This window comes from Brassica rapa, chromosome A09 (assembly GCF_000309985.2).
Source record: "Brassica rapa cultivar Chiifu-401-42 chromosome A09, CAAS_Brap_v3.01, whole genome shotgun sequence".
NCBI classification, from domain to species: domain Eukaryota; kingdom Viridiplantae; phylum Streptophyta; class Magnoliopsida; order Brassicales; family Brassicaceae; genus Brassica; species Brassica rapa.
Window position 1 is genome coordinate 36644202 of NC_024803.2, and position 22954 is coordinate 36667155.

Consider the following 22954-nt stretch of genomic DNA (forward strand, 5'->3'; position numbering starts at 1 on the left):
ATACAAAGACAACAATAAAAATTATGTATGGTTTACCATTTCCAATTTTCCAATTTATAAAGTCTAATTTTCATATAAAGACATTTTCTAAAAAAAAGTTCTATTAATACCAAAAGGTTCTTGTGGTTCAATTTTTTTAAAAATGCAATGAGAAATGTTAGACGACGGTAAAAAAGTCCATATTTTATGTTTTACCCAAGGTTATTAAATCGTTTAAGACGTCACTGAGTTATTAGAGTACTCCCGTTAAGGGTATCCACCTCGAAGTATCTAAAAGTATATTTACGTATATATATTATATATGTGTATGTAAATGCGGAGTTCTAAACTTTACGGGAATCGTGACCTAAAGTAACTAGTTATGATGATATTTTTGGTTATGTTTCCCGTAAAATTTAGAACCCGAAGTTACATACACATATATAATATAACATATACATAAATATACTTTTAGATAATTTGAGATAGATATTGAAGGGGTGCTCTTAGTTTATTAACTACTTTCTATTGCCTAATGAAGTAAACTATGGAATAACGTGGAAACATGTATATAATCAGAAACTAACTTTACTCGAGTTTATATCAAACTTGTTCCGATTAACAAGAAATATATTTTAAATTCGATACAGGCATGTGAAATGTTAAACAAACAGCACACAATCGTGCATAGTATACGAAAAGCTCTTCAACTTTTTCCTTGTTCATGATTATAAGAAACCAAAAAAGAACAATTTGAATAAACTCCTTAACTAATGATGTTTATTGATGATGATAAAGAAGAGGATTCACAGCTTGTGAGCATATGCTCACATGCTCGAGCATATAAAACCTAAGGTGGCAACCAATAAGGGTCACTGCAATAATCTTATTAACTTGATTAATGGTTTTAATTACTAATATAACTATATAATTTGTATTTATTATATCTTATAAATAAGCCTACTTGCATATTTCTCTTTCTCATTTCCGTTATTGATAAATGTATATTGACAGAATACTAATGGTATTAGGTTACGTTACCTTTTATAAATTATACCATAAAGGATATGAACAGTAGTTATTCATATATTGGTACTTTGACAAAAGGACCTATAATAACTGATACTCAAATTAATATATACAATGTTTTATTATCATTCGGAAAAATAACACGATCCAAATTAACTCTATTGATTTCAACATGCATCAAAAATATAATTTCAATTTGATAAACATATTATAACAACTCTAAAACATGTTTTTAATTAGTCTTCACATACACATACATGTAACTGTGTGCATCAAAAAGTAAAAATGTATTAGTTAAGATCAGATAATATAAATAACTAGTTTTGTCTAGAGCAGTGTCGATTAAACGTGCAACATTTTCATTTATATAAAAAATGCGAGTTGGATGGTAATGCGATCTACATATATTCTTACTTACTGTATTTGCACTGACATCATTTCGTTATGAGATAAAAATATGAATGATGAAACATTGGATACCCTTAATGACCAGATAGCCAAGCATTGTTTGTCGTTAATTAAAATAAAACAATTTAAACAGATAATACACATACGTGGTTTATTTGTCGTTGTATATACTATCAAGAATCATTTTGTTTATTTACTCTGTTAATTACATATACCGTTAGACCAAATCAGAATATTACATATATATATAATTGCTGGAACTATACATATATTTTTCTATTAGGTGCCTAGATCGTTGTGACGTCTAGTTAATCCTGTAAGCAAGTAGATCCTTCAATAAATAAAAATCTCCAGCTCGATATTAATAAAATTGAGATCGAAGAATCAACCTATGTGAGTATTTTTAATACAACCGTCGTCATTTGGTGAGCATTATTTCTAGTGAACATTAGAAACATACACAACAAAATTATCATCCCGTATATCCGACATGGCGAGATGTTTAAGATAGTATTAAGTTCTTCAGTTTTTCTATACTTTTAGAGATATAAACAATACTTAAAAGTTAGTTTGACAAAAAAAAAAAAACAATACTTAAAAGTTATAAAATATTCACGTAGACTACTTATGTATTCGGTGTATTTTTCATAACGATTAACGAAGTTCATCTGTGTTTTTCTTGTTGACATGTGTTTTTTTTTTACCTTTTATTGTATACTCTTTTTTGTTATTTCGTTGTTTTTTTTGTTTTACATTTTTACCGGAAACCCAAACATTGTAAATAGTCTCTTCCATCGTAAATTTCCATCGTAAATTGAATCCGAGTGACGGTAGTTACAAGCGTAATCTCTTTACCAACCGCGAATTGAACCCAAGCGTTGTTATTTCGTTGTTTTGCGTCGTGAAATTTTTGATTGGATAACAATTGAGCACACGTCATGTTCGATTCTTAAAATACCTATATATGCGGGTCCTTGTTCTTCCAGCACACCACTAACAATTATTAAGACCATGCCTTGAAAACATTAGGAGCATTATTTTAACTAATTTTCTTATAAATAAAAAATTAATTATGTATATAGTATGTTCCCCAACGGGAGGAAAAGGGGATTTTCTCCTCTCTGTTTTTTTTTTGTTTTTTCTTCTGATTTCTCCTTTGTGTTTTCAATACAACTTTTTGTTTATTATTCTAATCAGTAATCACCGAGTATGATGGTCTAAGAAGATTTAAAACCATAATTACCTTCTAACCACTCACTCATAATTACAATTTTACTCATCATTCCCACTTTTATCGATTCTGATTGGGTCATAAATTGCGGCCAACATTAATATTATTTGGTATTTTGTTTAATCCTTTTATGGAAAAATGATTTGGCCACATGGTCTTGACATGGGATTAATACTCTCATTGTTTTTAGAACCTCATCTATATTTTCTATTTATAGTAACTCCAAGATACCTATACCTCTTTTATAATTTAATACGTTTTTAAAATTGTTGTAATGTAGTTTTTCTTTTGAGAAAAAATGGTTGTAATGTTGTTCCTGAACGATAGGTGTTCCATATGTTTTAAGTTTTTTCACTTCCAGCGCCAAAACAAGGTTTAATATACAAAAAAAAAGAAGAAAAAAAAATATATATATATGGGGGATGATTGGTTGGGTTGTAACTATAAAAAAAATTACTTTAGCATTTTGTCTGTAGAATTTTTGATTTAGCTTTAAGTGATGTATCTTTAAAATTTCCTACAGCTAAAAAAATAGGGCTTTAGAAAATAAAATGTTTACAACCAATTTTTGTGTGTTTTTGCTGTAACTTTAATTTTTTGGTTGTAGCTTTAAAAACCAAGATAAAGCATGATTGATAATATTTAAGGTTGTAGATGAAAATTATAGCTAAAGTCACTTCTTATATCTCAACCAATCACCCCATGAAATAAATAAAATCAATAATGAGTTTTAAATATTCCTTATTATGAATAAAATCAAGTATGTGAAAGGTGCCCATCGGTCAATGATTATTTTTATTTGGGGACCAATATTTTTTTGTTATGAATATGTACTTTGATGTTTCTACATTCTAGTTCTGGTCAAAGTTGAAAAAAGCCGGTTTGATTGATCCGAAATTTGGAGCCACTCATGTCACGGACCGTTTGGTATGGGGAAATGTCCGTCGCCCATATTGGTTTGGCGGAAATATGGGACCGCTCTCTCTTTATTCCGTCCGGTTTAGCGGAGATTACTCCGTTTAAATTTATTAGACGGCGTTAATACATTCGGCGTGCTTAGCTGGCAACTGTAGCAAAGAGGTTAAGAAACAGCTGGCATGGTCACTCTCTGCACGTGGCCAGAGTTGCGCTTATTTACAACAGTACCCCTATTCGGGACTTCATTATACTTATGCTTTATTTGTTCTGTATTATTCAGCTATAAGCCTATAACGAACGATATAATAAATAATTAAATATGTTTTTGGGAAAAAACAAATAAATGTACACCAATTAAAGTTACAAATAAATAAATATTTTTCCTATTTACTTCAAAGAAATAAAAGAAAATGAAATTAGCAGGCTTTCTTTTTGAAGAATGCCAGCTAATAGCTACGCATCAGTAAATGAGCCTTCACATCTCTTTTGCTTTATTTTTCCATGATTTCTGATTTTGGTTTCTGTTCTTTTGCTCTCTTCTACGTATAGAATTATGCTTTTTTTCTTTTCATTTTCGGGTGAATGTATAAAGAATATAATCTTCATATGCTATTTTTTTCACAAAACATTGTATATGGTAGTATTATGTCACAAAAACACTTTGTAACATTGAATTATTCATATATTTCAAAAATCTTTCACAATATTTGGAGCTAGCCGCTAGTTTGCTGAATAAATTTGTTGGAAAAGAAGATTTCGTCCTCAAGTTTTCTGTATTGGAATTGTACATGCAAGAGTTACATACAACACATGAAAAAGAACATAACTAGGTCGTGAAGAGACATACAATAATTAATCTTGATCATATAAAACGATGAGGATGGGTTTCTTGATGATATATGGTGATAGTATTAGTATTATTCACAGTTTTAATCTGAATCGACTAATCTTTCAAATAATTTCCACAAAAAAATTCATGTCCAACGTGAACAAACGAAAATAGGTTTCTATCAACAAACTGCCCATTTAAAATCTGATATTTCTTCATATATACTTTGAATGTCAAGTTCTTGATTTTGACACACTCAAAGTTTTTTGTTTGTTTGTTTGAACATCACTCAAAGTTCTTTGAGCAAACGAGAACAACAAATATTATTCAGTTTGAACAACAACAAAAAAAAAATTGAACGTCAAGTTTAATTTAAACACACTCAACATTTTCTTTTTTTAAGCATCACTCAAAGTTCTTTGAGCAAACGAGAACAACAAACATTATCTAGTTTCTCAATAACATAAACTTCCACCTTAGCTTTCACCATCACAACAAGTAAATATTCACTAATGACAGCGGCAGGGGAGACTCTTGTATTATATACTTCTGATACGAAGTTCAACGAAATTATTTTTCTAACAAAAGAGTGATGGCATATATTCGCGAACTGTGACTCCATAGAAGGAACTCATAAAATATTCAATATGTAACATCGTTAAAACTTTTATAAATTATCAACCAAAACTCCATACTTACGGTCATATTATGACATATTATAACCCACACTGAACCAAACTAGTTACTAATTTGTAGTCAGATCATTTTAACTGTGAATTCTTATACTGGCGGTATAGTTTATGTACAAGTCATTGTATTAGTTGCAGCCTTGCATGGATGGTCAACATGATTTAGGTGTGGTTGCTGTATTACACATCGAAAATCACAGGATGCATTAAATGTTAAAACTATTGCCTCATGTTGAATAGTAGTATTAGGTTTCCAAAAATCTTATTTTTGTGTGGTCGGCAAATAGAATTTTCATCTAAATATTCTGTTCAAACGTAATAATCCACAAAGTCAACCATACTCAGTCTCTATAGTACATTTAAAAAAAAAATTAAATTACACAGTCTACCCTTTTTTTAACGACAAAGCAGCCGTGAAAGACACGGAAGTCAATGAAGACAAGAGCGGCTCGTGCCTCTTGATGATCACAAGAAGAAGAAGAAGATCAATGTCTTAATCTCAGAACTAGTCCTTTGTATTAAATTAATAAAAACTTAAAACGCAAAATCTAATTATATTTAAATTTTTTGATTTTTACCCTTTCATTTAATTTCCTCTTCGCTATATATCACAAGATCTCTCTCTCTCTCTATCTATCTCTCTCTTCACGAACTGTTCTTCCTTCATTCTTATTACTCTGAAGCCATTAGATTTGGTTTCTGAAACGATGTCACATTACAGAAGACACTCGTTGGAACCTTCCATTGACTCCATTTCCAGTAGATTCCGTGATTCTCTCAACTTCCAAAGAGATGACGATGACGTCATCAACAAACCGGACTTCCGAGAACTCTACTATCCGTTGAAGCCACGTGTCTCCTCTTCCGCCGCCGCGACTCCAGCCGCTAGCGGCAGCAGCTCAAGCTCCTCCGGCTCTGCTTCCGGCAAACCTTCCGTCACTTCTCAGCTAGCTAAACGGAGCCACTCCGGCGAGCTGTCGGAGTCCGGTTCGGGTGCACCCGGATCCGGAGCCAAGAACCGGACTCCAAAACCGGGTCACAGAAGATCCGCTTCCGCCGGAACGCCGTTGATATACTCCGGCTTAGCCTTCTCTCCGGTGAAAAATCGCGGCGGAGGAAGCGGCGCGACGTCGCCGAGCCCCGGCGTTGTGCCGAGCGGGAACATATGTCCGTCGGGGAAGATTCCGAAGACCGGAATGGCCTCACGCGCCTCCGTTAAACCGGAGACTCTGTTCACGGGGAATGGCAACTACGGCCACGGAAACATCGTGCGCGGCGGCGGCGGGAAGGCGAAGCCGGAGACGCGTGATCCGGAGGAGGTGAAGAAGGCGGGTAACGATATGTATAGGAAAGGGAACTTCTCAGAGGCGTTGTCGCTTTACGACAGAGCGATCTCAATGTCGCCGGAGAATCCTGCTTACAGAAGCAACCGCGCGGCGGCGTTGGCTGCGTCGGGGAGGTTGAAAGAAGCTGTTAAAGAGTGTCTTGAAGCTGTGAGACTAGATCCTTCTTACGTTAGAGCTCACCAGAGACTCGCTTCTCTCTATCTCAGGTAAGATCTTTACTACAGTTCTTGTAATAGATCGGTAAAGGAATTGATCTTTTGTTGGTTTAGATTGGGAGAAGCTGAGAATGCAAGACGTCACCTTTGTTTCTCCGGGCAATGTCCCGACAAAGCTGAGTTGCAGCGGGTCCAGACACTTGAGAAGCATCTCAGATTGTGTAGTGAGGCTCGAAAGATGAGTGACTGGAAGAAAGTGATTACCGAAGTCGATGCAGCTATTGCTAATGGAGCTGACTCTTCTCCTCAGGTAGACAGATCAATACGTGTTGCAGTTTTGATTCTTTGTGTTCTGTTTGAAGCAGTTAGTGAGTGTTTGATTGTGAATGTGCAGCTTGTAGCTTGTAAAGCAGAGGCCTTGTTGCGGCTTCATCAGATAAAGGATTCAGATTTGTGTCTATCCACCATTCAGAGACTGGATCATCATCATCATCATCATCATACTCAAGCTAAGCTCTTTGGTATGTTATGTGATGCCTACGTGCTCTGTGTTCAAGCTCAAGTTGATATGGCGTTAGGAAGGTGAGCTTCGACCAACGTTTGATTCTTTTTATTAATAGTGTTTGTTTGGTTCTTGGGTGAGTGAGTAGAGATGTTAGGTTCATTGCAGATTTGAGAATGCTCTTGTAAAGGCAGAGAGAGCTATGAAGATTGATCATAGCAACAACAACCCTGAGGTAGTATCAGTCTTGAACAATGTAACCAATGTGGCTAAAGCTCGTACACGTGGCAACGAGCTTTTCACCTCCGGGAGATACTCAGAAGCGAGTGTGGCTTACGGAGAGGGACTCAAGTTCGATGCTTTCAACTCGGTTCTGTATTGCAATAGAGCTGCGTGTTGGTTTAAGCTCGGTGTGTGGGACCAATCTGTTGATGATTGTAACCAAGCGTTAAGGATCCAGCCTGGTTACACTAAGGCTCTTCTACGAAGAGCTGCTTCTTATGGAAAGGTTGGGTTTAAAGATTCTTTTGGAAAACAGAGTTTTGAAAGTGTTATGGAGATTGATTATTCTGTTGTGTTATATGCAGCTTGGTAGATGGGATGATGCGGTTAGAGACTATGAGGTGTTGAGAAAGGAACTTCCAGGAGATAGTGAGGTTGCTGAGTCTTTACAGAGAGCATTACTGAACAAATCTGAAGAACATAAGTACTTGGGATACAATAATGAAGTTGAAGAGGTTTCGAATTTAGATAAGTTCAAAACCGCGACATCACTTCCCGGTAAGTAACCCATTTTGCGAACTTATAAGGTTTATAGGTTCTTCTGTTCTCCATTTGCTTACAAATGGTAGCTTCTTTGCTTCAGGAATCTCTGTGTTTTACTTCAAATCATCATCAAACCGACAAAGCGAAGCGATATCACCATTCATCAACACCTTGTGCTTGCGGTATCCATTAGTACATTTCTTCATGGTACGACCACATGTTCTTATGCTCAAATGTTATGTTCTTTTTACATAAGATATGGTTTTTAAACCTTTTTTTATATATAGGTCGATGTGGATGAGAGCTTGGCATTGGCTAAAGCAGAGAGCATCAAGAAAGTGCCAACCTTTAAGATATATAAAGATGGAGAGAAAGTGAAGGAAATGGTATGCCCTAGTCACAAGTTACTTGAGGACAACGTTAAGCATTTCCTCTTATAACACTTCTTTTCCTTAAATTGATTCATGAACGTAAATTGATTCAAAGAGCCATTTTTTCTTAATTGAAATTTTCATTATTTTGTTTCTTAATTGGGTATTTATTGAAAAACAAAACCATAGTTTCATAGATAGACCCTATTATAAGTTAACCATTACATAACACAAACTCTAAAATAAGTACCAAACGATATGACAGTGTCTTAAATATCTCAATTATGATCATAAAAGTCTGAAAGACACATAGTCTGTTAAATATTATTTCCAGTAGAGATGGCCTAGCTAAACGGTAGATCACATTTAGAAACTCTAATTCATCATTTCACTGGAGCAGAGATGCTTGACTTGAGCTGCTTCCCATCATGAACGTTTAGATCCTCAACATAGTCAACGAAGACACGAACCCTCCCACGAGTCCCAAGCGCTTCAAGCTTATCTCCAAACCCTTGCACCTCAACGCCTCTGAGAGTGTTCTTTTCCGGATCAAAGAAGAAGACGTAATACGGTTTCGTAGTGTAGTCCATAGCCAAAACAATCTCACCTCCACCAGTCATCCCAGCAACAGAGAAATTGCAACGACGAACAATCTTCTCCTCAGACAAAACGTAAACAGACTTGACCCATTCGTTCATCTCGACATCTTCAAGAACCCACAAAGACAACTCAAGAACAATCTTCTCATCATCAGCTTTAAGATACTTCCAGTCAACACCAGCTAATTTCCCCTTGTAGTTAATCAACTTCACAGCCACTTCTTCACCAGAAAAGCAACCCGCTTCGATGAACTCAAACTCCTCAGACCGAACATCAAAGCGAACAACCACACGTGGATCACTAAAGTTCTCGGCCAAGTAATACAAAACCCCCTCGATGCAAATCGCTTCAGACAAACAATGGTCGTATTGTGGACCATCATCCTTCACCCTCCAACTCAACTCTTCACCACCTCCTTCTCCTAAAGACAGAACCTGATGATGGTCGCTTTGACTACAAAAGGGACGATCTTCCGACAAGACCTTAAACTGTTTTCCGACAGGGTCAAACCCTAGAAAAGCTCGCGACTTTCTGTAGATGCTCAGGTAAGGTAAAGTCGCGTACTTTCCGGTGACGGGGTTGCAAACCACAGGGTTGGTGTCGTCACTTTTACTCGGAATCCACACGTCGGGGAAGAGGATCAAACCGGAAGCGTAGCTGCAGAGGTATCGGCTCACGTCTCCGTCGAACTTGGTGTGAAACTCGGCGGTTACTACGGTAGAATGAGAGGACTGAGGCTGAGGCTGAGGGGAAGTGAAGAAGGTCCAGAGACCGTTTCGCTCGACGGCGAACAGGAGACGCGGACGAGTGGAGGAGTGAGTGAGGAAGAGTTCGGCGAAATCTGGGGTGCTGAGGATGGAGGACCATTGCTTGGAGAGAGTGCGACACCTGGCGGCTGATTTGGCAGGGAGTCTCGCGAAGATGTCGGTGGTGATATCTGTAGTGAAGAAGGGAGTCATTGTATTTGCTTTTTGTTGTCTTTGTCTGCTGTGTAGGGGCAAAGTGTGTCGGGCGAATAAATTAATGAGATTCACAAGAGAGACTTTGACCTAAATTTTTTAATTTATGGTTGATCTCATGGAGGTGGGCTTGTAACTTAGTTAGGCCCATTATTCATGGGCTTTTAACAATCTTAAACCCATTTTCTTGTCCTTGACTACTCGTTTGTATACACCTAACGTTACAATTTTGTACACCTAACGTTAAATTAAGTAACAAAAATGACTAGTCGTTTGTTCACCCAACGTTAAATTAAGTAATGATATAAGATATTTCGATTTGTGAGGCTTAATTATAAAATTAGGTTGATGATTTATAACAATTAAATATACAAAAAACGAAACCAGACAAACTTATGGACTTACATTAATATTACTAGAGATTTTTTCCGCGTTTCGCGCGGATTGTATCTTATAAATTTATTTTATTTGTAATATTATTTGTCGGTATTTTCTTTTACATTAACTTCTTGTTTTTTCAATGTTATTTTTTCTTAATTTAAATTTATATGTTTTTAATTTTTCATTTTTCTTATTAAAAATAGAGAATTATATTTTTTATTTATGGTTTTTTGTATGTGACATAAACTTTTTGAAATTTTAAAATAATGTTATATATAGTACAATTAACACATTAAAGAAGAGAAACATATTCAGGCACATTTTACACATGTTTTATATGCATAATTTTAAACATTATATATGTATATATTATAAGTTTGAAACATGTAAATGCTTTCTAAAGCTAAATACTTGTTCTGAGTTTACATAACTTATCGAAAGTTTTATCTCTTTTTAAATTCAAATCACAGAAAAAAATATCGAAAAGTCAGTATAGATGAGTTTTTTGGGCTTTTAAATCAACACTGAAATATTACATGAATCAGATAACAACAGTTTTATAAACAACTGGATAAAATTTGACCGAGCCAAAGATTTTCACACAATATCTTCTTTATTCTTCAAATTGCAAAGAGCCTATAGGCACAAGAAAAAAAATCATAACTTTTGTTTTCACTTATATAACATTTTTTCTCCTTTACACACGGAGTTTATTACACTGTTATAAGCAATGGAGAACTCTATTCATATAAGATTCACATCTATGCATTTTGACAAAGAAGAATTTTAGCCATCTTTAGTTTCAGAATGGACCAACTTCAGTCATATACACTATATTTTCTTTATAATTCAAATCTTACGATTTTAATATATGTGCAGATTTCCATGTGAAAAAGCACGCACGCCATCTATCATTCAACCTATTACTTTTTCCAAAGTAAACACTATAATCCTTGTTTGGTTAGCTCCACAAATTAATCTCTTTGGATCAGTTTACTAAAAAATATAGATACTAATGTCAGAAAAGAATATAAACACTATCAACAACAAATATTGGCACAAGACTATTTGGTTCAAGGAACATATTCTACATAATGCGTTTATATCATGGCTGGCTTTGCGGAGAAGACTGCCAACCAAGGATCGCTTGAGGCGTTGGAGGTTAAATGTCTCAGGAACGTGCGTCCTTTGTAATCTGGAAATAGAGACTCACTATCATCTCTTCTTTGAGTGATCTTTCTCTCGCTTGATAATGATTTGTCAGTGTGTAGATCATCCCACGCTTAAGCTCTTTCTCGTATTGGTTGCGACGGTTCTGACCGATGAACCCCTGAGCCACAGTACCCTGCATAACATATAGTCAATATTGGGTCAGTCGAATATCTAAAAGTATTGGGGCAATCGTAATACCTATCACAGATACGCTAGTCTGATTTCAAGCTGATAAATCAATTTTTTTTACAAAGATAGTTGCGGTGAGTTAGCAAAACAACAAAACAGGATTGATAAAACAGTTTAAGTTCTGATAAAGACACGCTCATTTGAACATGAAGACAATTCAAAGATACACTAATAGGAGTTGTAACCAATCAATCAGGTTATTTAAAAACATATACGCCTATACAATTTCAGCTCAAACCAGTTGATCATTTTATTTTTCAAAGATCCTACTAAAGGGCTTAATTTCATCTCAAATCAATCAATTAAGTTTTTACCAAGATACGCCTATATAATTTCATCTCTACACAACTGATCAATTTTTTTGCTTAAAAATACGCTTGAGACCGGAACCAACCAATCAAGTTTTCTATCAACAGACGCCTATATAATTTAATCTCAAACCAACTGATCTATTTTAAAAAAAAAAAAAAAAAATACGCTACGCTTAAGACCAGAACCAACAAATCAAGTTGTATAGTACGATACGCCTATATAATTTCATCTCAACACAACTGATCAATTTTTTTAAATTTAAAATACGCTTAAGACCAGAACCAACCAATCAAGTTTTCTATCAACAGACGCATATATAATTTCATAGCAAACCAATCAATTAAGTTTTGATCAAAATACGCCTATATAGTTACATCTCAACATCACTGATTTAATTTTTTTTAAAAAACACGCTTAAATAATCACGGTTCAGAAGCGGAAACGACATCCAAAAGGAAACATGAAAACAAACCTCTGCGTCGATCAGAAGGAGCTCGATCCCAAGAATGATCCCTGGTCCTCCTTTGACATTCTTGCGAGCATCCCAGAAATGAAGAAGCCGAAACTGCATGTTGGAATCTCCGGGTCCCGGTGAAACTTGTCGGAAGAGGAGGGGAGGAGAAGATTCGCCGGTGCGGATTGCGGCCTCTTTCGACATGATTACGATTTAGAACTAACGATCTGAGGAGAGAAAGATAAGGGTAGGATCTGAGGTAAAAGACATGAGGATATAAATAGGCATCTAGATATAAGGCGGATGGTGGGATGTGGAAGGTCTGTAGGGATCTTGAATAGAGGCTTTAAGGGAGAACATTGAAGTTCCAGCCCTTTCATCGGAGGCGTTTTGCGGGAAGATTTGGGGAAGACGAAGTGAATCGCCATGAGGGAAAGATAAATGAGAGAGACGGCGATTAGGTTATTCAGGGGATGAGAAAGCTGTGTACGCTTTGGCTTCAGTCTCAACAATACGTAGATTAGTATAAATGGGCTGGGCTGGGAAAAAGTGAATTATCTGATTGATTTGGCTTGGGTTTCGCAGATGGGTTAGTGGGCTGGGCTGGGAGAAAGTGAATTATCTGATTGATTTGGCTTGAGTTCGGATGATGGCTGGAAACGAAATTACGGAGTCGGAGAATGAGGTTGCGCCCACGAAGCCCAATCGTGAATCATGTGATTTTAATTTGAAACCCAATCAGCCAGTGACGTGGCAATTTCATTGGTCCTGAATATTTTGACCTTGTGGATAGCTTTAGGAAGCTTAAAAATAGCCCCTTTTATATAGTGGGATTACTTAGTTTAACTAATCTATACCAATTTAGGATGATTATACCGATTTATGATGTTTTAAACCAATTTTAACCGATTTATGACGGGACGGCTTAAACCGATTTGATATTTTAAACAATAGTTTTGGATATGATCGATTTTGCTTTTCTAACTGATAGAGAGAGGTATATTTTACAGAAGCAAAGGATAAAACATCTTATAATTTACATGCTGACTTCTTGTTCATCAATGTGCTACAATCACAAATTCATCACTCATGGATATTATTGTTGTAAATCACAAGCACATGACCCCAAAAAAACACCAGGCACTTAAAACATGACCGCAGGATTTACATAAGGCTCATTAGACCAATTAATGTTTGATTGTTGAGATAAGAGAGTGAGAGTTGTCGTAGCTGAAAGCAAAAATACAAGGAAGCCTACCCCTTACAAGTAACTTGGCAAATCCATCATCCCATACTCAAAAGGAACTTGGCAAATCCATCATCCCATACTCAAGAGCTGCATCGACAGACAAGTTTCACTTATTATTTACAAATGGTGTAAACAAAATTGATACAACAGTTGGTGCTGATGATTAGTTCTACTGGGTTAAAAATGTAATGGGAAGAGCTATTTCATCAAATTAACAGGTAGAGATTAATAGGTTGTGACGAGACATGAAAAATACACAAAAAAACAAGGTCTAGTGTGTAATGAAATGGCCAAATTACAAGCAATATTTGTTGATCACTAAACCAAAGTTGGTCACAGTTGAGATTTTACAGTCACATAGATACCATTAGTTCCAAACTTCCGAATCAATTAGTACCTAAACTTCTTGGCCATCATGCTTAATTAGAATAGCAATTAAGAAAACAATGCTCAATAGCAGTAAACAGAGAAACAGATTCAGCTTTCTAGCTCACGGACAGCTACTCAACTAATTCTCATGTCAGTTGGTAATAAGAAACACAAGTAACATTGCAACAAAACAGAAGACAGAACCAATACTCTGTTCCAAGTATTAAACTGTCGGGAAACTGGATCATTCCAGTTCTTGAATAATACCTATCGGATTCACAAGGACTAATCACCAATCATGCTATAGGAATTGCAACCAAGCCTGAGATACAAAAGAGCAAAGAAACAACGGCGAGAGAAGGGCTTCATGTCTCACCGGAAGATGTCGGACCTTTGGTACGCCTGAGTTTGTGAAGACGAACACGCATCTCCGTGAAGAGCTGCATCCTATGACACTCCAGCTCCTTAGCGAATCGCATCCTCTGCTTCTCCAGCTCCACCATCTCCTTCCTCTTCCTCTCCTCCACCCTCTCGTATATCTCCCCAAGCCTCTCTATTGCTTCCGCTACTTCCTTGTAGCCTTGCTTCTCCTCCCGCTTCCTCTTCCCTCCTCCGCTCGATCTCGACCTTGACCCATCCGAATCATCTTCATACGCCGGAGAAGAGGCAGCCGCCGCCGCCGCCGCCGCGAACGTGTTGAGATTCCCGCGATATCCGAGCAAATTCTCCCCGCCGATTCTCATAATCGCCGGCGCCGGCGCCGGACGTCTGGGGATCGCCGATCGTGGAGCGACCGGAACCGGAACAACCGTCATCGGCAGCGACGGAGTGGCACTAGACGTCGGGAACGTTTCTCCGAGAAGGTCGTCGAGATCGGAGAAGAAAGGCCACGTGCTGACGTAGCCGCCGCTGCCGGCGGCGGCGCCGGAAGCCCTAGCTTTCTCGACTTTGTACTTCTTCTTCAAGGTGTCGATCCGGTTTTTACACTGGACGTCGGTGCGGTAGGGCTGCGATTTCGCGGCGGAGACGTTGCGGCCGGTGTTGAAGTGACGGTCGTTGACGGCGTTAGCCACCTCTTGCCAGTGATTCTGACGGAGGCTGCCGCGGCTGAGGTTGACGTAGCGAGAGCCCCAGGCTTGGATTAGCGTGAAGGTCGCTTCCTCGCTCCAGCAGTCTTCTCGGGGAAGCGTCGACGGGGAAGGACGGGAAGATCCCGGAGAAAAGGAACCGTTGACGGCGTGCTTCATACGGTTAACAACGGGGAGGTAGATCGGAGAGGATGAACGGTGAGGATGAGAGTAACGGAGGTGGACGGTGACGGTAACGGAATTGAGGAGGACGGAGGAGTTTAAAAAACAAACCAGTGTGGTTCTGCTTTGTGTGCATGTAGTAAGCCGTGAGTCAGCTAAATGAGCCAGCCTCAGCTAGTATATATATATTGCTAATTTGTAATTTAGAAAAAATATAACTTCTTAAAAAGTTTGGTGAATAAAATTTATTTATTTTACTTAAGTATTTATGGAAATAATATATAGGCGAGTCTAATCACATTTGATTATAATTCTTTTAGATTTTTTTTAAAATGTATGACAGTTATTTACACGTTTATCTATGATTTTTTTTTAAAAGTTAAACTGAATATTTTATAAATTTTGTTTATTTCTGTACCGTGTGGTACTTATTCCTTATGTCTAAAATGAAATTGGGTGAAATAACCTCTATATATACATGTATTTTTAACCTTGATTAATTCTTATAATATATATATATATATATATATATATATATATATTTCCAACAATGTAATATAAGAAATGAATTGGTGTTAATATACTCTAAAATGGTATGTAAATGTAATATTTTTTCTACTGATGAAATTTTCAGATACCGAAGATGAAAATCAAAGTTATTAACTCATAAATATGATTAGTTGGATATATGGTTTTAGTTCTCTTAATATTCATACTGTGCAATATTAAGTGATGCCAAGTAAAATTTGTTCAAACTATAAAATTTTGCTAAGACATGACATTGATGCATTGCTTGCTATATTAGAAAGACTATGATGCAAGTGATAGGCTTGAAAAGTGACAAAAATACGATTAGAAACTTAGAATTGTCTTAAATGAAAATCAATGCAAGGGTACTAAGTTGGTACTACTAACCTTATGGGGCTTTACATCCTTCTTAATTAGCCTAAGTCTATAATAACTCGTAGCCAGCTTCACGTGGTCCAGTATGAATACTAAAAAGAATTGAAAGTTCGTTGATCATTTAGTGAGAAACCTGCAAACTAAAAAGTATACTTTTGTTTCTTCTTTTTCAAAAGGGTTTCATTTCACTAATGTGCAATGGCAAAACAAGAAAGAGTTCCACAAAGCTTGTTGCGGATATGAAAGCGCCCAAAAGTTCTTTTGTACAAACTCAAAGAAGAAAAACGAAAACCTCTTCTTACTGCAAAGTTTCTATTCACAGAAAGGTAAAAAGATTTTGAGAGAAGTTAGCAAAGCGAATACTCGCAGTCCAGCAAACGAGAAAGTATCTCATTGCAGGTCGGTCTTTGTTCCGGTTCTGTCCAACAATCTGCAAACAAACACAGATTCAGTAAAAAAAATTAAAGAAAAGAAAAAAAAAACACTTTGAGAAGTCACAAGACCTGCAATAAGCTTTCCCAATGGCCCTTCAGGAATCTCAAGACGAGCTCCCTCGTAAGCAATAGCGTAAACAACCTGAAAAAATATGCAGAAACTGTTTAAATATGTACATGATTATGTCACTATGGTGGAGTCTTCTTCTTGGTAAGTTATGTTACCCGTTCAGGTGGTACTCCTTCCCAAGGTCTGGTTAAAGTGCAGAGTTCCCACATGATAACACCTAAGCTGAAGATATCGCATTTTTCAGAGAAGGGCTCATTGCGGATAAGTTCAGGAGCCATCCACTCTGGAGTTCCTGCAGAGACTGCATCTCTCATTGTCGTGCCTGTCATTATTCTCGATAGCCCAAAATCACAGATCTTGACTGTCAATTTGCTGCTCAAAAGACAGTTTGCGCTCTTTATATCACGATGTACTATTCCCATCCGATGTATGCACATCAACCCCCTTGCAAAATGTTTATAAGAACATCCTTACTACAAAATGAATACTTCATCCTCACTGGGATATAATTCGAGATCCTATTTTGGAAGGAATCATGAAACTTTTTGTAAGAAAGAAAGAAATTTACCGGCAAATGTCACGTAGCATCTTTAGCTTCCTCCGCCAGCTTAGCTTCTTCTTTTGTCCACTCAAGTGCAGCAAATTATACAAAGATCCCATTTCCATGTACTCAGTGATCAGCGATAATCGTGGAGGCCTTGTGCATGCTCCAAGGAACAGTATAACTACACGAAGTCAAAGATCACAGTTAACGAAAACTGATAATAAAAATCTTACAAATGAAAATTTAGAGAAATAGATGAGTACCGTTGGGATGTCTGAGTCGGCTGGTAGTTAGTTATATGAATACAGAAAGAGAAGGCAGGAAAGAAAGTCAGAACACAACTCCAGAAGTTATTGCTACATTTGAATAAAACAGAAGAAGAAGTCTAGAGACATACCTAAGAATCGATATCTCATTGCAGAAATCTTCCATGTTCTCGGCGGTAAGATCTTGCTCGAGGAACACTTTGATCGCCACGTCTGTTCCATTCCAAACCCCACGGAAGACTTCTCCGAAAAATCCTGGAAGAAAGAATAAAAAAGAAGTTTAGTGGGGTTGCTTATACAAAAGTAAATAAGTGAAGGATAGTAAAGAAACACAAGATGAAAGCCGTAGTCAATTTTCTTGAAAGAAATATATGGCCAACAATTTTATAAGAACGCATAAACCCAATTCAAAAACATTGAGCTAAAATTTTACCAATTCCAACACGAATCCCAACCGTCAGCTCAGAGAAGTCTATGTTCCATTCTTCATATGGTAATAATGGTTTGTTCTGGAACATGGGAGATCCCAATACTTTATCCCATATATGACTTATATTACGTTGTGATGATCCACTCCTTTCATAGGATTGCCCTCGGTAGTTTTGGGGAGACGTAGGTAGTGAGATTGCCTTCTGTGGATCAAAAGGTTCCCTGGAAAGAGTCGACCTTCCTCCAGACACTTGGTCATGGGCATCAAGATGGAAACCAGAGACCTAAAAGCAGACAATGTCTAGTTAAGCCACAAAAATTCCCAAGTCATTATCCAAATTGAGTAAATGTTCCAAGAATCATAACTGTCAGCATGTTGCAACATCAAACAGACATTTACTTGTAATTGATTATTGTGCGTTACTGAAACAGAAAATGGATGCTTTTTTTTTGTTTTCCTACGGATTAAACACATCATTTTTCTAGGAATTTAAGCTTCATATCGTGAAATTCATAAAATGCTGCTGCATCCGAAGTTCCTTTTTTTTTAGTATTTTAATTTCTATAATTACAAGCTATCATAGCCAAATATCTCAAAATATCTTCAGTAATCGATGTACCAATAAGCTTTGTTTTATATAGATATTTACGTACAATTTTCTGGAGATGAGGGCCCTCGGCTCTGTCATTTGGAGAGCTAGGAGATGAACTATCATCACATTGCTCTTTTGAGAGGCGATTCTGCTTCAATGCTTCATTCATCGCTCGTACTGCCCTGAAAAAGATTAGCAAGTAACTTTTAAACAAAAATTAAACACTGGAGCTTCCTTCTGCACTGAGGTAACGTCGTAACGATCATAGCAATTGCTAAAAAGATTTAGTTTCATATATGGAATGCTTTATCGATATGTATATAGCCAGAATGCAGACACTTCAAAAACCGTCATACTGGCCCTGCCATGCATATGAAGGTCACTGAGCCATAACAAACTACACACCTGACGATATCATCACCAATCTCAGGAGTTATACTAATGCTTCTCCTCCTTATTCTCTTTGTTTCCAGTTTCGCTCCTCCAACAGATTTAGAGCTGCACATGAATACATAAGAATATTTAACTAACTTACACACAAGCTAAGTTCTTTGACACTATATTATTATATCAGAAACTAGGCAAAAGAACTCCGTAAGCACTAAAAAGACTAACATACACCATGACCTCTTGAAGCAATAATTGTGTGTTTTAAAAACTGAAAGGTCAAATCATACCAAACGTAAAAACAAAACCAACCTTGTGGCAACATTGCCGGTGACATCTTGTGCCAAGTTCTTGTCGCCACTTAGCATGGACTTCGTACGTGTTCGGAAGGAAAGATGCTCGGGGCTGTCGGTGATACAAATTAACCATCTAAGAAACTGAAGAAGAATGGAATTTTTTGAATGATGAGGAAATCCAACATCAAACTGGGATGAGAGTAACCTGGAACCAGCAGTCCTCTGATCAGCAATGACCTTTCTCCGGTTCTGCCGCCAAAACTCATTTGCAATGTTTGACTCGCTCGGTGATAAACTAGAGAATATAACATACAAATATTAATACATTATCATCTATTCCATTTCTCAGTTTATATAGAGCATAAGGCATCTTTAAACCCTGGGCTGGTTCATAATACAAAAACACAATAACAACAAAGGCTTATCACCTTAATTTTCTCTCTAGCGTGGAGGCAGATCGTAACAGCATATTTCTTGATGGTGGACCAGACATAATTGGAGACCCTTCCAGTTTCCTATGAAACAGAAGGTTTTCATCTTTTTCTGCACTGTACAACAACAATAATTAGAAACTCTGCACACCAAAACCCTGAGTATTTAAAAAGGTTGAGTAAATTAAGGTTCGCGCTACACTTTAAAACTAATTGCAAGTTCTTGCAGTTAGATTTAACAGTTCAAAGTTACAATTACTACTTACTTTTCATGATCTGAATAACCAAACATGGGACTATTTGGCTCCAGAGGTGAATCGCAAGAGTCATTCTCTGCAGAATCACTTTCCCCTGCCGCTGAGATATGGCTCATAAATATTGCCTTGGCTGATAGAGGAATAAGCTGACCAGGAAACCGCATTAGATCAACCAGCATTTCCACAGAATTAAGAAGAACAGTAACTGAAATATGACTGTATGAGTCTACACTCTCAGCAGCTCCATCACTTGACAAACCCTGATCAAACAAATAAACCAAAAAAGAATAGCAAGTTTGTCAGAATATTCGGAACTAAAGCAATGATCATATTTTTCTCGAGAATAATCCCTTTATAAAAGCAAATCAATCACATGCAAAAAAGTGAAGTGATACTCAAGATCACTAATCATGTTATAATCCTTACCACTACAAGTTTGCTTTCAAGACCAACCGTATCAGCTAGAACTTTGAATAAGATAGCTCGTGGCCGACAGGAGCCATTCTTGATCTGGCCAAGCAGTTGAATACCACAGTTTTCAAGAGATTGCGTAGCTTTTGCCGGGCTATGCAGAGTAGTAGGTTGCTTATAAACATCTGCCACCTGCCAGGCAATTTGAACAAAGGTATTATGCTAGCTCGTACTGCATCTATAACTTTGATTTGCTTAAAATGGGATGCAGGAGAAAAGGGATGGCAAACGAAGATACACATTTCATAATTTAGCACTTTTCTGAGTAAGCAAAATCCACAAGTGGCGTTTCGAGAAAGATTTAAGGAAAGATACTAATAGTCTGGAGAAGTTTATCTTCAAACGCAACAGAAACTTACTAATAGTTTCACAACTTAGTAAAGAAAGAAGCTAGGATCACGTGGCCTCTTTCTTAGTATTATAACGGACACTCTCAGCATTAGTTTTCATTAGACAGACAACTTGTCTCAACTCTTCCTACCTCAGTTTTATCCGTATATGATCAATATCATTGCATGCAGTTTTGGGATAACGAAACAAAATGGTCATTTAGTGATTATTTACAGGAAACGACTACTATTTATAAAACATGCATCGCAGTTAGGTCCATCAGCGAATGAGATGATAAAGCATGCAATGCATCAAGAAATATACTAAGAAAAACTGACATTTAAACAAAGTAACTCAACCGCTCTTACCAGTCCAGCAATCTTCTTGATAACAGCAGCTGGTTTTGAGTTCAATCCACTGACAAGTTTAGTAATCAACTGCTTTTGCCTGAAAAGCTTCTTGTCTTTTTGAAAATCAACAAGAATCACATCAGCCTTTAGACCTTCCTCGCCCAGAGCATGAAGATCTTCCAATGTAGGAATGCTATTAAATAGTTGCTTCAATTTACTATCCTGTAGAAAATTTTAAAACTAACATTAAGAAAAAGAAAGTATGAAATAAAAAGATTCTAGACTTCAATGTATTGACATGTATCTAAGTGAAACGTTACAGAACAGAGCTAATAAGCTTACCGGGATCACGGAATAGAAGCCATTTGGGATGGGCTCAGAAAGAGAACCAGTGCTCCAAAGAATATTGGAAGCACTATTAGATGTCAGCCCATCTTGAGCAAGATTTCTGGGTGAGCCTTTGGTACTAGAGGTCTCCTCTTGCGATGATCCTAAATGAACAGAATCAAATTTCTCAACAAATTCAGAAGGCCACCAGGTTTGATTCGAAGGTCCTTGCTCTGATGGCCCAGCATCATCTCGTCTCTCTCCCATTGCCTTATTTCTTTGAAGTCTACAATAAATATCAGCTCCTACTTATCCATAATTGGAACAGTTAGACATTAAGCATCAAACCTGTACACAGAAACGAAAAATGGTATATAAGATAACTAATAAATGAAAAAAAAAACTAGTTTTTCCTCATCACAACCTCACTAGTGCAATGCTTAAACTCAATGGAAAAAGAAAAGATCAAAAGGATCAAACCAAAACTAAAAAACAAAATCAAGAGAGAATGAAATAATCCAATCTCACTCTTAGGTCAACGCTAGAATATTGAAAGGATCATAATCGAATAAACTATAGAGCAAGCTAACTTAGATCAATCCTCTTAAGTACGACTATTCATTAGTGCGATCCCGTTCGATCTACCCAGAAAGTTTCAATGCGAAATCAAACCCTAACGCAAAACTCACAAAGACCTTAAACCGCCGCGAAGAGAACAAAGACCATCTAGAAACCCTATCTAAGATCGATCCAACCCACAGCTAAGGCAGATGCAGTTACGAGAAAAGTTCAAATAAGGGGTTTTTGTATAAAATCACCACAATCAGATCCACACATTCAATTTCCGATCGAACTTCTCGGCACGATGAGCATTCCAAATCAAACTCTATAACTCGATCTCACTGCTAAGGGCGGATGCAGTAGAAGATCAATCGCACGATCAAAGATAATCGAAAGAGCTACGGGTTACGTAGACACGCACGCACGCACAGGAGAACAATCAGAGTGATTTGGGATTTGATGGTTGGGAGCAGAGAAAAAGAGTGATGCGATTTTAGGAAAGTGATGAAGGAAGGCGAGGAGGGAAAGGAGAGGAAGAGAGAGAGAGAGAGAGGGAGACGACTGACGAAAGTGACGATGCCGGGATCACGTGCGAGATGATGAGTCACGTGTTTTAAAGTAGATGCGCCTCTCTTTGATGGACAGCTGGCGTTACACGTCATTCCTCGTGAATCACCACCGTCGTTTCTCTTTTCCTTGATTGGTTGTAAATGTTATGCAGTTTTTTAAAAGTTAGCCTTTAATTTTTTTTTCTTACGACAGCTTTAATTTTCTTTTAGTTAATACTTAATACACGGAAATTTATAAAAGCGAGGAAAAATTACATAAATGTTTTTTTTCGGCAGCACATAATCACATACTCACTTTTTAGTTTTTACTACAAATAAAATTAAGATATTCATTTATTAGTGGACTTTATTAATTGACCTACTAAATTTGTGAGTAGTAAGGATTTTTGTTTATATTTTGGAAAAAAAAAAAGATTGCAAACTACATACATCTCTTCACACCATTCCTAACTAATAAACGTTACGATAACATTGAACATATAATCTATTAGCGTTGATGAAATATGTATTAATATAGTTTTTTTTTAAAACCAAAAACT

At 36.9% G+C, this 22954-nt stretch overlaps 5 protein-coding genes across 7 annotated transcripts; 1 reads left to right on the forward strand and 4 right to left on the reverse strand.

Moving 5' to 3' along the window:
* Positions 1-5544: 5544 nt before the first annotated feature.
* On the forward strand, positions 5545-8375 carry LOC103841735 (TPR repeat-containing thioredoxin TTL4). Its single transcript, XM_009118290.3, has 7 exons — positions 5545-6635; positions 6699-6894; positions 6979-7166; positions 7255-7594; positions 7674-7866; positions 7952-8058; positions 8139-8375. The coding sequence occupies exons 1-7, from the start codon at positions 5791-5793 to the stop codon at positions 8289-8291; spliced, it is 2022 nt and encodes a 673-aa protein (XP_009116538.1). The 5' UTR covers positions 5545-5790; the 3' UTR covers positions 8292-8375.
* Positions 8376-8460: 85 nt separating this feature from the next.
* LOC103841736 (F-box protein At3g57590) lies at positions 8461-10262 on the reverse strand. The gene has a single exon (XM_009118291.3). The coding sequence runs from the start codon at positions 9779-9781 to the stop codon at positions 8606-8608; it is 1176 nt and encodes a 391-aa protein (XP_009116539.1). The 5' UTR covers positions 9782-10262; the 3' UTR covers positions 8461-8605.
* A 930-nt stretch (positions 10263-11192) lies between these two features.
* Positions 11193-13078, reverse strand: LOC117128214. Its single transcript, XM_033280166.1, has 2 exons — positions 12348-13078; positions 11193-11507 (listed from the first exon to the last, which is right to left on the reverse strand). Exons 1-2 carry the CDS (start codon positions 12531-12533, stop codon positions 11334-11336), a joined length of 360 nt encoding a protein of 119 aa, XP_033136057.1. The 5' UTR covers positions 12534-13078; the 3' UTR covers positions 11193-11333.
* A 269-nt stretch (positions 13079-13347) lies between these two features.
* LOC103841738 (trihelix transcription factor ASIL2) lies at positions 13348-16001 on the reverse strand. The gene is made up of 2 exons (XM_009118292.3): positions 14324-16001; positions 13348-13665 (listed from the first exon to the last, which is right to left on the reverse strand). The coding sequence occupies exons 1-2, from the start codon at positions 15192-15194 to the stop codon at positions 13625-13627; spliced, it is 912 nt and encodes a 303-aa protein (XP_009116540.1). The 5' UTR covers positions 15195-16001; the 3' UTR covers positions 13348-13624.
* A 236-nt stretch (positions 16002-16237) lies between these two features.
* Positions 16238-22441, reverse strand: LOC103841739 (probable serine/threonine-protein kinase SIS8). Of its 3 annotated transcripts, none has more exons than XM_009118294.3 (17): positions 22121-22441; positions 21301-21633; positions 20977-21180; positions 20234-20410; positions 19817-20067; positions 19548-19667; positions 19325-19414; positions 19136-19228; positions 18842-18934; positions 18498-18618; positions 17848-18127; positions 17546-17669; positions 17412-17431; positions 17173-17329; positions 16760-17048; positions 16604-16676; positions 16238-16530 (listed from the first exon to the last, which is right to left on the reverse strand). In XM_009118294.3, the coding sequence occupies exons 2-17, from the start codon at positions 21550-21552 to the stop codon at positions 16448-16450; spliced, it is 2427 nt and encodes an 808-aa protein (XP_009116542.1). In that variant the 5' UTR covers positions 21553-21633; positions 22121-22441; the 3' UTR covers positions 16238-16447. The 3 variants fall into 3 exon arrangements, with proteins under 3 accessions (XP_009116542.1, XP_009116541.1, XP_033135971.1); XM_009118293.3 differs by having other exon boundaries at positions 22104-22441; XM_033280080.1 differs by lacking the exon at positions 22121-22441 and adding an exon at positions 22025-22045.
* Between the last annotated feature and the right edge of the window lie 513 nt (positions 22442-22954).